The 14,331-nt window shown below is 41.9% G+C and overlaps 1 protein-coding gene across 3 annotated transcripts in view; it reads right to left on the bottom strand.

Moving 5' to 3' along the window:
* The window catches only part of LOC137355492 (rho GTPase-activating protein 22-like), a 330,838-nt gene that overhangs the window by 5,844 nt on the left and 310,663 nt on the right, over window positions 1–14,331 (bottom strand). For all 3 annotated transcript variants that reach the window (XM_068020688.1, XM_068020689.1, XM_068020690.1), the window contains 4 exons: window positions 13,528–13,660; window positions 10,257–10,330; window positions 9,135–9,256; window positions 5,846–6,755 (listed from right to left, as the gene is read on the bottom strand). In XM_068020688.1, coding sequence (XP_067876789.1) covers window positions 5,846–6,755; window positions 9,135–9,256; window positions 10,257–10,330; window positions 13,528–13,660 — 1,239 coding nt within the window. The remainder of the gene's footprint in view (window positions 1–5,845; window positions 6,756–9,134; window positions 9,257–10,256; window positions 10,331–13,527; window positions 13,661–14,331) is intronic.

Genomic DNA, 14,331 nt, shown 5'->3' with positions numbered 1-14,331 from the left:
GATTATGAATTGCCTTAGTATCTTTACATATATACACAAATAGGGTAAACACTAGCAGGTGTGTTTATCAAAAAGCAGGAAGTATGTACAATATGCAATTATTAATAGATTACTCCGTTTCCTCTACATATTGAGAATACGATACCAATGAGGTTGCCACAATTTTTCTCCTCACCCACCAGTTCCCTCTATTTCTTCCTTTAAATTATTTTGAACTTTATCAACTCCTGTTCATAAATTTTGGTTTCTCAGCCAGCTTCATACCTTCCTCATTTTTTAACCTTTTTTTTTCAATGCTTCAAGCTTTTAAAACACAAACTTATCATCTGAACCCCATTTCCTGATTTCCCATGTCTTCTCTTTTCCGCCTTGGTATCCTATAGTATGCACCTTGGCTGTTTAACCAGGTTTCTCAATAAAACCAAGTGCTTGATTAGATAAACATTCATATATCTTGCAGGGCTGAGTTTTGGGGATTCAGGTTTGAATTTCTTTAATTGTTTTAGAAGTTTAGATTCAATTTTTCCCTTAGTCCATCTGGGGACAACCTTTGTCCCTAACTTGTTTTGGGTTGTAAAACTGGTATCATTGGATTTTGAATAAGGAAACCACATGTACATCCTGAAAACACGGAAATGTTATCGCATAGAAGGCGGTCATTCGGCCTATCAATCAATCTGTACCAGAACTACAAGACAAAAATAGAGGTGAAGCAGGATAATCTATACACTTCAGAACTAAAAGCAACTTGTGAATAGATCAACATGGACAATCAACGATAAAACTGAGGAATGCAGGCCGGATGTTTTAAGGTACTGCAAAAAGGAGAAATGCATGGGAAATATAGAATTGTTGAAAAACATTAAATTGCTAATGAAGTGACTGATGCATTGGCACCACTGGATGGGGCTACTCACAAAAATGGACATTCCATAGAAATGTGAATGTTGACCCTCTTGTATCCCAACAATCATAGCTTGTCTCAGTTTACCTCCGTAAGGTACTGACACTGGCGGTCATAACCATGAGGATGTAGGGGCAGAGAATCAAAAACAAATGACCCATTGGCCTACACTGTGAGCTGAAGCTGGGTGAGAGAGAAATAGCAAGCAATCAAAAAAAGATGTTTAGACTTCTATTAAAGGAAACTGCCTTTAGCCTTCACTGATGTTAGACGCAAAAGCAATGAGCCCTAATTGGCAGAACTGAGAGGTTTTTGCCTTCATCCCTGATAACGTGCACAGTTCTGACAGAGACAAACATTGTTTGCAGAGGTGGGAGAGGACAGCTGGTTGCCTGCACTCCGATAAGTAAAATAGCAAGAACTTCACATACTGTGAATATGACCTTACTCTATATAAAGCTGGCTGATACATGTTCAGGCAGAGACAATCTTTGTTTTGTTTGGTCAATTCTAGACATTAAGAACAGTTGAATAGGGAATGTTTACCCAGTCAAAGAAAATCACTTTTTAAGTTTTTGATCTGAATTCTGAGGGGCATCATGGCCCAGCTAAGCAAGCCTGGTCTTCACCTGACATCCCCACACTTGTACTTTGAACAGGGATTATTCAATAACAATTAGGTGTGGGGATCCTAGCTGACATAGAAGCATAGAAAATAGGAGCAGGAGTAGGCCATTCAGCCCTTCGGGCCTGCTCTGCCATTCAAAAAAGATCATGGTTGATGGTCTAATTCAGTACCCTGTTCCCGCTTTCTCCCCATATCCCTTGATCCCTTTGGCGTTAAGAAATATAGCTATCTTCTTCTTGAATATATTTAATGACTTGGCTCCACTGCCTTCTGCAGTAGAGAATTCCACAGGTTCACCACCCTCAGTGAAGAAATTTCTCCTCATCTCGGTTCTAAATGGCACACCCCATATCCTGAGACTGTGACCCCTGGTTCAGGACTCGTCAGCCATCGGGAATATCCCCCATGCATCTAGCCTGTCTAGTCCTGTTAGAATTTTATAGGTTTCTATGAGATCTCCTCTCATTCTTCTAAACTCTAGTGAATATAGCCCTAGTCGACCCAATCTCTCATACGTCAATCCTGCCATCCCAGGAATCAGCCTAGTAAATCATCTTTGCACTCCCTCCATCGCAAGAACATCCTTCCTCAGATAAGGAGACCAAAACTGCACACAATACTCCAGATGTGGTTTCACCAAGGCCCTGTATAACTGCAGTAAGACATCCTTGCTCCTGTAATCAAATCCTCTTGCAATGAAGGCCAACATACCATTCGCCTCCTAACTGCTTGCTGCACCTGACTGCTTGCTTTCAGTGACTGGTGTACAAGGACACCCAGGTCTCGTTGCACCTCCCCCTTTCCCAATCTATCACCATTCAGAAATTAATCTGCCTTTCTGTTTTTACAACCAAAGTGGATAACCTCACATTTATCCACGTTATACTTACTGCATCTGCCATGCATTTGCCCACTCACCCAACTTGTCCAAATCACATTGGAGCCTCTTTGCGTCCTCACAGCTCACATTCCCCCCAGCTTTGTCCCTAACTCTGGAGCATTGAGAACAAGCATCTCCATTGTCATGTTAAACTCAGATTCACTAACTCAGCTCAGATTGAGGCTTGAATATGAACAACCTTGGTCTCTGCGCCCGTTACACGCTCAATAAACTCCAAATTGGAGAATGATTGAAATACGTGTATATTAAGTATGTTATAGGCCCTTTTATAAGAGCAGTAATGGAACAACAGTTTTGACTGACAACAGAAAATGACGAGACCAAGATTTGGAGACAATGCTATGTTTACCATGATCCATTTGGAGGATGAGCGTCTATCAAAGATCCCGAGATTTTGGAACCCTCTCGTGAGATGGTGAGCGGGGCTTGATTTTAATTTGAAGTTGCATCTAAGACTGCATTTAATAAAATGTAGATAAATATTTGAAGTAGAGCAAGCTGCAGTGGCCAGAGGGAGAGAGGACAATGGCTCAAGTTTTTGACTGCTGTAGGAAAGACAGCACAGATACAAAAGGCTGAATGGCCTTCTTCTGTGCTCCATTCCATTTATTTTCCAATGTTCAAAAGGCAAAACTCAAATACTGTAAATTCATTTCAAAAGCCTTCCCCTCACTCAGTGTTTCTATTGCCCAACTTAGTAAGTACAGTCCATTCTTATCACGATGTGATTGTCATGGGTCTCTGCAGTTTTTAAAGAGTGCCCATGCTACCCGCAGCTTACATCCCTTCATCAACACCTCAGACACAGCTATTTCTGCTGAATTCTGAGCTTTTGACTGGGCAGCAAGCATGTCCCACAGTAACTTCTGCCGCCATCATCCATTACATGGCTTAATTCCAAAACCTTGAGTTACAACAATGCAAGCAAAGTATGGCATAGATAACGATTTCTTTTCGTTTGGTTGCAAGCAAGAAATTCCTATTGGCTAAGCTTTCATTACTTTGCTATATGTAGAGAAGTTTCTATAGGACGTTCAGTTCAGACTACATGAATGACCCAATCCCTTTTTTTTTAGTAATTCACGGTTCAGTATTAGCTTTTTCCACTGTCTAATTTTTCTAACTTCCTTTAAATAGGAATGCAATAGTCAACATTTAGTTCAAGATTTTTGCTTTGGTTTTGCTACAATTTGTTGTGTAATTATGTCATGCAGAAAGTGACACTAATGTGACCCATAATTACAGTAAAATGGACAGAAGGGGAAAGGGGAGGGTTTTAGTAGGTTGTCCTTTTTAGGATATGTACCACTATACGTTTTATAGATACAGATTTTTGCTCAGTGTCAGAAGATTGTGGGTTCAAGCCCCATACTTAAGCCATAATCTAGACTGAAACTTCAGTGCAGTGCTGAGGGAATGGTGCACTGCTGGAGGTGCCATCTTTTGGAATGACATGGGCCAAATGGTATCCATACATTTTTTTGTTTGTGAATGATACATGACACTCCAGGCATTGTTCGGCATGTCGAATATGGGAGCAATTTGCATAAGTAGTGAATACAAGCAGGCATGCCCACTATTCTTCAAACTCTGATGTTCCCACTGGGTTCCTGCTTCACGATTCTGACTATGCCATCATCTTATGATATTGTGACAGAGCATTGGATCAATGTTGTTGGTACCTAACCTCCAAAACCAGAGTAATACTCCATCAATTTCCATATCTGGTGTGTAGTTAGGGGTTTTACTTAATGCACTATGGAATTAACTGACTGATCTGCCATTGCTGTTATAGTGCCACCTTAGCTACAATGCTAAACTAACACTATAAACACTCCCTCATTTTACCAACCGAGAAAGAAGCTTCATTAAGGCAGCCTTTGATGGAGATGCCCAGGAAACAGATGTCACTGCAGACACTGAAGCTTGAGTCCAAAACATTTAACAGCAACACTGTGCCCTTCCTAGAAACACACTTATTTGAGGATCCTGCTATTTAGATTGCTGAGAGCATCTTGACTGAGCAATCAGTCAGCTGGCTCTGTTTGTTATCATTAAACAAGCACCACCATGAACGGGCTGGAACCTTGTGTTCTGAATGCTTGACAACAGAATGTGGTCTGCTTGCAAAGTAGAAATGCCAGATAACACCTGTTGGAGATGCTGCTTGTGTTTTGATTGTCGGGATAAGTAAAGCTCACCTCAAGGCAAATGTACATGATACTTGCTATGAGGAAGCTTTGCTAGATCCCAGGTGAAACATCTTCAGCTAATTTTTGAACAAGGATTTTGCAATAGATGTATTGGGAGATGGAACGCTATTGAAGGGGGCAAGGATAGAATTGCTGGGAAGCAGGCTGAGCTGTGGGATAGGGGACAATGCAGATTTGGGCAAATTGCAGTTTGTGAGAGATGGAACTAGGGAGGCTGGGAAAGAGTACGTTGGAACAGTCTAGTTTGGAGGTGGCAACAGGAATTCATGGGGAGGGCAGGAATAAACCATTCAGAATAGGTGATGAGAAGTTTAGGTTCATGCACTTTGACTGCTACATCCACAATCTACCTTCACTTTCAGAAACCACGTGCAGCACAAAAGGCAGGGGAGTGGGAGTAGGTGAGTTGCTCTTGCGGAGAGCCAGCATGGACATGATGGGCCAAATGGCCTCCTTCTGTGTTGTAAACATTCGGCGATTCTGTAACCTATTCATGAAGAGCAGAGTTCTTATTGGGTGAATACAGCACTTATTTAAAATGATCATCAATTTTAAGAAAGGTTCCCAAATTTTAAAATAATTTTGTCAGAGAAGACATCTCTAAAAATGCACTCTACTATGTGATTAAAACAGCTCCCTAGTGAGGAACTGAGCTTAGGTAGATCCAGTGTAGGACATGGCTTGGTGGCTTTCCCTCCCGATCATTCCCCAGTACGCTAAGTATATCATCACAAACATTGCAATTGTCTTAGTGCAGGGCTGCTGCAGTTAACCAAGAGTTAAGGGGAAAAAAACCTGCCATTCATGTGATATAATCAATATTGATCCATATGAAGCTGTCATCGTGACTGGGAGAACTAGTCTGGACCCCACCCCATACCCATCAGCAAGTTTGTTCCATTACTCATCCTGTATTTCCGATTAGGGATGATTTATTATGTAGCAACAGTGCATGTGGTTTTGAATGTGCAGTTCCAGGCACATAATTTTATACCAACCAATTTGCCCTAGCCTGCAACACTTTGGGGTTTTCGTACATCGAATTAAACAATTCCTTGAATTGCAATTGCAAAGCCACATTTTTAACCAAATTTAACCTGTGCAATTCCACTTATTCCTTATTCTAATGCTGAACTCTAACCTGATTTCTTGCAAAGCAGTTATGCATGTAACTCGAGAGTTACGTGTCTTGTTATCACCTTTTAATCCTGGTTTCGTACTCTGCCCTTTGTTTAGTCAGTTCTGACTTGAGCTCTGTGACCAAACTCTGAAGTGCTTTCGAACATGTGACAGAGTCATTAGATGCAGTCACCAAGTCACTGTTCTCGCTGCAGCTCATACTACTGATGCACACATCAAACTGCTCAATTCTATTGCCAGTCTCGATCTTCTGTGTCTCACCCTGTGGCTGGGTGACCTGCACTGGCCAGTCCACTTTTGTGCAGTTGAGCAATGAAGAGTCACTGTCATGGCAAACTGCGGAATTACTAGAGTTAACCACTGAAATCTCACAGGATGAAGTTGACCATGTGGTACTAGCGATGCTCTGCCTGTCCCCGACACTCAAGGAAAGACTCGATGATGGGACATTGTCGTAAGTTGACAGGCGGGATGATGGTGTTTCCTTGACCCTGTCCCCAGATGAAGTCCTTCTGTGCCCTCTGAGTGAAGACAAGCCATTCATCAGCCAATTCCCACTGGCTGTTAAATGTGGAATATCTAAAGTAGAGCCACCTAGTTTGGTGTTGCTAGCCCTTCCACCAGTTTGTTTAAATGAGTATTTCCACCCAGGGAGTGTCTGCAGTCTTCTGCTTGGGCTGGTGCTTATAGGAACCTGTTTGTCGGTTTGCTCCTGAGATGCATTTTTTGAAACGGTCACAGGCGTGCTAATGTTCACATCCAGTGACGTTGCGCTGTTGCAGAAGTTGCCCACTTGATTGTCAGTCTTGGTTTCTTCACACTCTTCTTCAGACACCCACTCCACCAGACAGCGTTTGCCCACCCTTGTCACTTCAGATTGTGGAATCTGTATGTCACTGTGACTAATGGGGAAAAGTCTATCATGTTCGCTGATCAACACCGTCATTAAGTGCTGCACCAGGGAGGTACCTGTTTGTGGAGGGAGGAAAAAGAAGAGATGATTGATTTTTACTGGACTATACACAATAGAAATGAAGTGGATTTGCAAATTCAATTCATGATTGACCAAGTGCCCTTTATCACAAAAGCTAATGAAAGCATTCCTGAGACTTTGTTCAAAAGTGATACAAGGGTTAATTTTGCACTCCAAGTGGGAGCCCCCTCACAGGGTGTTAGGGTTGATGAATTGTAGCTTTGTCCATCTTCAAACATAACTTCCTCACTGGGAGTGAATATATTTTAATACTTTATGGTGCCTGTTAACACCATCTCCACTACCCAATCCAAATGGATATGCTAGGCTTTATTAGCTATGAGGAATTTTTCAATGGAAATATATTTCACCCCCTCCCCCAGGCCCCCCCACCATTTCCTACTTTTCTTGCCCAAAGCTAACACATGCTGGGAGTATAATTTCACAGGTGTTGAAAGCTCTAGAGTATGACCCAACTTGCCATTCTTTGTCAGGCTAGGCAATGAAAGCCAACATGCTGTTGACCATTTAAGGCATTGCCACTCAACCCATTCTCCCCTATTAGCAGACATTCAACAATGTTCAGAAGCAGGATTTCTGTTTAAGTTAATTTTTCTTCCCTCTGGCCCCTCAAGGGCATGGAAGTGAGTTTTCACACCCAATTGCACATGTGGCATGATTGACATTTATGAAACTGACATGACTGAGTTTCAAAAATTGACAGTGGGAAGAAAGTTATCAGTAGGTATCACACTGTAATATTGGCATATGAAAACATTAAGGCCTGCAGTTTCTATATCGTTTTTACTTCCAGATTCCACTGTTGAGTTGCACCTGTAAGCACTTTACGCTGATGTTTCCATGATCTTTTATGCTGTTTCAGATGTCCCTTTGCCAGAAAAGCCTCTTCCCACAAAGCTGCCCACCCCCAATCAAAAAGGCAAATTTCCGCTAATTGCTCCTGTTCGTTGTGTTAATTACTTTCTGCCCAGAATCTCGGGCACATGTGCACCTGTCGTCACATTAATCCATCATTAATGACCTGTACCCACAGTGACTCAACAGTCAGCTGAATCCTCACTCAGGTCTGTTTTGCATTCTGATGTGACTATTACTTTAAATTAGTTCAAGTTCAGTCAACTGATCTGCCCTTGGTACCCAAGATATGCGACCAGCAGTCAACTGGAACCACTGATTGGCCTGTTTGTTCAACTGCAGCAATTACTTGAACAAATTTTCAATTTAAATTCAGTCATCCTGAGGGCTGACTGGCCATGTTCCAGTGAATTGATTATGATTGATAACACCTATCTCCACCTTGGTGAAATTGGCACAGTATCCACATTCCGGGCACATTTTAACAATTGTGCCCCTAGCAGAAACTCCTGGTCATGTGTAAAAGACAGACCGGATTTGGGTCATGAATTCCCCCTCAACCTGTCGTTTTTTTTTTGTTCTATTTTGGCATTGTGCACAAAGATGACTTCACTGAATAGGTAAAAACTCTTGGGCCTCGTGAATTAGCAAAGCTGCTTCTTGACTGGTGCATTTATATCAATGAAGGATCAGAATATTTGGACCAATCACGCAGCTTTCGGACCTGGAAAGTTTTAAATGAAGCATCGAAACATGCAGACTTTAGAACAGATACCCCAAACAGACACATTGACCCTGGCAACGGTGACAGAGACCGCAGCAGTGGTGGCCGCAGAGTGGGCATCAAAAAAGATGCCGAATGAGCAGCAGAGGTGAAGACTTGGGTGAGCAGACCAGTGCTGTCCAGGCCAGGAACAGCAACAAGGTAAGTGGCACACGTGCTCTTTGGTTTACTGCATAAGAAAATGTGGAACTATTGTAAGATTCTCGGCCACATGTGGCCCAATGGTTGTGCCATGTAGATGCCTCTCCAAAATGATGGGATACCTAAACTTGAAGATCAGAGATTTGATTCAATGGTGGCAATTTTGTAGCCATCAGTCTATGCTGCACAACTGCCTAAAGTCTAGCAGTTCTCCTCAAGAGAAACTATAGGATTGTTCAAGATATTAATGCTACAATTGAGATTAAAGGTTAAGGTTCACTATTTGTGTGATATAAAGGCATAAGATTAGGAGTATGCCCATTCAGCTCTCCGAACCTACTCCACACATCTTGCTGCAGTTTTAATGCATTTCCTGCAACATCGTCTGTAAAGCAGAGTAAATGCTTAAAGTTAAGGAAGTTCAATTGCATGGCCGACTCTCGACTTTCTGGTTGGCAGAGCAGATGAATCCGGTTTAAAAGTTATCCAATGAAGGCGTAAAGAACAGACATTCACAAATTACTGAAAAATAACAGCAGTTGATCAGACAACTGGATGAGTGAAATTCACATACCTTCCATAATAGTCACTGGGTCTTCCAGTTTTGGACGCAAGATGTTTGGTCCAAAGACAGTTGCGAGATTTTGGACACTCATTTTATTAACACTTGAATAAGACTGAACTTCATCAAGGAACCTACGAATAACATGGCAAGTATAAGAAGGGACAGGTCAGTTAAGACCATCCATTTTGCTAAAATGGTCTTTTAATCCCACATCAAAAAGATGTATATGTGAATCAATTATAAAGCACAAGGCACGCGCACGGACAATTTTTCATATCTGTTACAATTAATGGCTTCTTGGTTCACTTGTATTATTCATCTGTTGGGTGTGAACTCAGAACTCAGTTTCTTTGACAGGTGGGGTTGCACTTACTGCACTTGGTGCAGTTATTTCCCCTAGAGATGATGCATCTTCCTCTGCCCAAATGCAAAATATCACACCATCAAAGACTTGCAACTCAAAAGTATCACAGACTCTTCCTGATCCGATTTTTGCCAAACCAATGCTTGGATATTAGGGGTGATTAGTTTATGGTGTGGGGGGAGATGTGGGAAGGCTTCTCCCCCAACCTACTAATATGGACATGGCAAAATAAAAACTGCCAGCCACCTGAAAAAAAAACCTCATAGTTAAAAAAACAGGCAGTCACGTGCATGCTGAGGAAATTCCTCCATTCAAGCAACTTCCCATCACACACTTTCCTGTCCCACAGCCATCTGCAAGACTGCTGTTACTATAACAGCAAGAAGCTTCCACCCCAGGATTTTACATCACTCTCCATCTAAAAGTATGACAAAGATGTGACTAAATCTACCCAAAGCTAAAGCAGGCTCTATGCAATGACTGTCAAACAGGTCTGGAACTTAGGTGTTCCAACCATTTCTTAAACACTATTTACTTTGCAAATTTCTTGTATTAGCTGCAGTCTACATACACAAGATGGACAAAATTTAGTTCTGTAATAACGTTTCAATATTGGAGAGGTAAAACAGCGTTAAATATTTTAGAACAGCACACAGAATGGGTGAGCATGATGGCTTTAGTGACTGTTAGGCCTAAATAGGTGCTTTTTGTCGATAAACTTCACCACCCACCCATTCCATGCAGCTTAGTCATGGCGGAAAACTCACCTGCAGATATATTTGAGGAGATTGTAATTGGCCTGAGGCAGATTAGTGACCTGTTTGATCAGCTCCTGGACCCCCTGAATAAAAAGATCAGATTATTAATTCTCATTGTCGTTCGGGCAGAAGAATCAAAATATGGGGCAATTTTAACCTTACCAGCCCAGAGGAAACCAAAAAGGTGGGTAGTTAAAAATCGCCCAGATTACTTACCCTCCCTGGAACCACCAATTGACAACTGTAACCTCCTCAACTGAGCAGGCAGATCAGACACCTACCCAAAGTTGCTGGGGTCCTTTTGAAACATATACATGTCAGGTCCTGATGTCTTCAGGACCCGACTGCAATTTTAAGTCAGTGGTCTGAATAAGAAGCGGGAGAAAGAAAGACGTGTATTTATATAGCGCCTCTCATGACTGCTTGATGTCCCAAAGCACATTACAGCAAGTGAAGTATTTTTTCAAGTGTAGTCACTGTTGCAATGTAGGAAACGCAGCAGCTAATTTGTGCACAGCAAGCTCCCACATAGGACAACATGATAATGACCAGATTATCTGTTTTTGTGATGTTGATGGAGAGATAAATATTGGCCAGGGAGAGAGATGCCCCCCACCCCACCCCCCCCCCCCCCCCACCCCACCCCCGGTCCGTTTCTTGGAAAAGCTGGTTGGGGTCTGAAGATAACTTATTTAAATGCATATCCTGCCCCCACCCCACAAGGAAGCATAGGACTCCCCTTCCATGGCTTCCTCCTCCAACACTGCCTCCCATCCCCAACCAATTGCTGGACCATTGTAGAACGGCTCAGGAACCCAACCCCTCCACTAACCTGATCACGACAGGCAGCTTCTGGACCATATAATTTTTCACTGCTTTCCATTGCCTTCCTGCCTAAAACAGGTCGGAAGTCAGCTGGTGGGATTTAAGCAAGGCCTAAGAGTTTAAATACTCAGGGGAGTTTCGTGGTGGGGCTTCTTGTTTCTGGGGCAGTAGGTGAGCTTTTAACTCTCAGCATTCCTCACCCACCAAAAACTGGCCCAGTCTTAAAATTGGGGTGAATGAAACCTGTTCCAAGTTCAGACATGGGATCAACTGATGTGTCACAAACAGGGCAGTGTGGGCAGGCTTTCCAAACCCACACATTGGTTAAGTTCTTGGTGAAGTATTGCATTGATAAATCAAGGCCAATATTTGTGTTTTATTCTTCATCTTTATCAAGTCCTGCCATATCATGGCGTAGACTTGCTGCATGAATTCATAAATTCTCAAAGTACAGGAGAAGGCCATTTGGCCCACTGTCTCTTTCAAAGAGCTATCTAATTAGTAACACTCCCCCACTCTTTCCCCTTAGCCCCATAACTATAGTTCTCCTGATCTCCTGCTACAAATTGTACAAAACTCAGTGAAACAGCATAAATAGCCATTTACACTGTTTTTCTGCAAGTTCTGCAGAGTTTAAGACACAGGAACCCCTGGGGAAATTCTATCCCCATGTGGACAGCAAATTAAATGTTTGGAACAATCTACCTCACAGCCTGATGGGAGCAAAAGACTTGAGATGTTTAAATAAGACTGAATGCTATAAAGGGACAGTTAGGGACGGGCACAAGGACCTCATCTCATTCATAATTTTTCATATTTTCATCGGGTTGTCCACAGTTTCAGGCTGTAAGCATTGAAGTCTAAACAGCTTACAGCTCCCTGCACTGGTTGAACTAATGTATTGTTGCTGCCGTGTTCTAATGAGATCTGCCCTGATACTTGAAATTTCATTCACATTTTCAGTGAAATCAAAGCTTAGGCAAGTAAAAGCTAACTGATTAAAGTAATTACACCACTATAATAATAGGTTTAGCAGCCATCCAATTAATTGTTACGTTGGTGATGTGGTTCAATTACTTTAACAATGCAGCCGCACTCAACATATTGGGCAGCAGTGCCAGGCCACAACTGCTTGGCCTTGCTGCCAATCTTGGGCTGCTTATTGGGAGCGAGGTCCACAATGACTAGAGTAAGATTCCTGCTTCCAGGGAGCTTCTATCCACTTCATTTTGGAGTCTGCTTGGGTACCAAATTCAGGGTCCTTTTACACTAGAACCACAGCACTGGTGGGAGGTGGACCTGCTTTGAGTAGACAGTACAGTTGCCATGCGAGTCCAACTTTAGTGTCAAGGATTTCAGTTCTCTCGAAACTCAGTCAAACAAATTTTAAGGGAAAAAAAAAAGCTCCTGCCCAGGTTCTTTTCACTGGGCTTCAATCCTTTTAAAGTTTTCCCCTTAAATAAGGACTAAAGTCTTCCAGTTCATAGGTGCCAGAGGGAGGTTCTGCATTTTTGTTGGCAAACTGAATCCTTACCAATCATGCATTAAGAGAGACTTGTAGTTGCTCTTTCTTTCTTATGATATATGACAGGTTCACAGCAGTGTTAGTGCAGTGGTATTTACTGATATACATAGTGGAATTGAATCACATGAGCCTCAGCCAGTATGGAAGAGAAGGAAAAGGCAAGTGAGAAAAGGGCACGGATTCTCAGGGAACCGAGTTGACACAGGATTGGGATGACATTAAATAATATTACATAATTTTATTTAGATTAAATTATTAACCCCTTTCTCCACATCCAAATTAAATAGTTGTTCCCTTAATGCAGTGAAGAAGTCACTGCTACAGTTATGCTTTTTCCAGTACTTCCAAGCCTCCTTCCCCCACTACCAGATTTCTTCTATTGTGCTGGTATTAGTTTTTTTTGCTGTACGGTTGCCATGGAAGCTAGACCATCCAATAATTGTGATATTTTATCCAAGATCCAGTTATGCTACATGTACTAGAACTTGTAAAAGGTACCACACTGGGCTAGTAGACACAACTAATGCAGCCAGGTCCTCTGCTGCTTTCTGCTCAAAGACAAGGGAGATCTCTATGTATATGCCTATTGTCAGCAATTGGGAACCAGGATCAGACTCTCCAATAATGTATCTCAAGTAGGAGCACTTAGCAGCTTTTTAAAATAGAGTTGCATATGGTGTTAAGCCCAACTATCTTCTGGAGAAGTCTCATACCTCCTGCTTTGATGTTCTTCGGATGACTTAGCATCCACATTACACCGGACAGCTTGAATCAATTCCAAGTCAAAACTGGTCAAGATTATGGTAAGTGGTGTAGTGTAATCGGTCTTCTAAAAGTAATACGGAATGCCCCAATTTCTAGGAATGCTGACAAAGTGGAGATTATGCATTCAGGACAAAACATGGTAACACTGTAGGTTTGTATGCGTACCTCCTCTTCATCCTTCGCCAATAGTTGTGCACATGAGAGGAAGTCCTCATACTTGGCAAATGGAATAACTGGCTCTGGCAGCTCTCGCAGATACAACTTCAGCAGGGATGCAACTGTGTGAACATCGGTGTTCCTGCAAAATAAATTGTGAAACATCCATTTCGTGGAGTTGTGGAGCTCTAATAGAGTTAACTAACATTCACTGTCAGCCCCCTGCACAACCCGGTGAAAGGCCAATTGCAGGTACACATAAGGCATCCATATCTTTGATATGGAATAATGAGAATTAATGCTAATTTGTCTACAAAGCTTTAGTGATCACTATAGAAAGTAACTCAAAATTAAACAATCAGAACAATTCAATTTCAGTGTTAAAAATGGACTAAACATTTTATTTAAGAATGTCAAGTTTTGCAAAGCTATGATATGAAAGGTACGGTGTGCCCCAAATAACAGTTAAAGCAGGCAGATTATTGTCTGTCCATATCTCCTAACAGGTAACTAAGATTTTCTGAGTATCAGGAATTTTTGAAGGTTTAAAGGAATGGATTTATCTTTGGAAAAGATAAGCGTCAGTAGAAATTTTTCAACATAGAGGGAATTGATAAAAGTTAATGTGGGTAAATGGTGTGATATGGTGACAGTTTCAGGGGCATACGTTGAAAATTAGGAAGTCAGGAAATAACCTTTTCACCCAAGAAGTGAAATAGAGAAGGCTAATGAAGCTGACAGAATTGGTGAGAAGATGGGTAGATGGAGCTGATCTATCAAAAAAGAATAGACTTCTTCAGCCTTCTCTAAGTT

Source organism: Heterodontus francisci, chromosome 42 (assembly GCF_036365525.1).
Source record: "Heterodontus francisci isolate sHetFra1 chromosome 42, sHetFra1.hap1, whole genome shotgun sequence".
NCBI classification, from domain to species: Eukaryota; Metazoa; Chordata; class Chondrichthyes; order Heterodontiformes; family Heterodontidae; genus Heterodontus; species Heterodontus francisci.
Note: the sequence above shows the minus strand (reverse complement) of the source record. Positions and strands in the feature narration are given on the sequence as shown.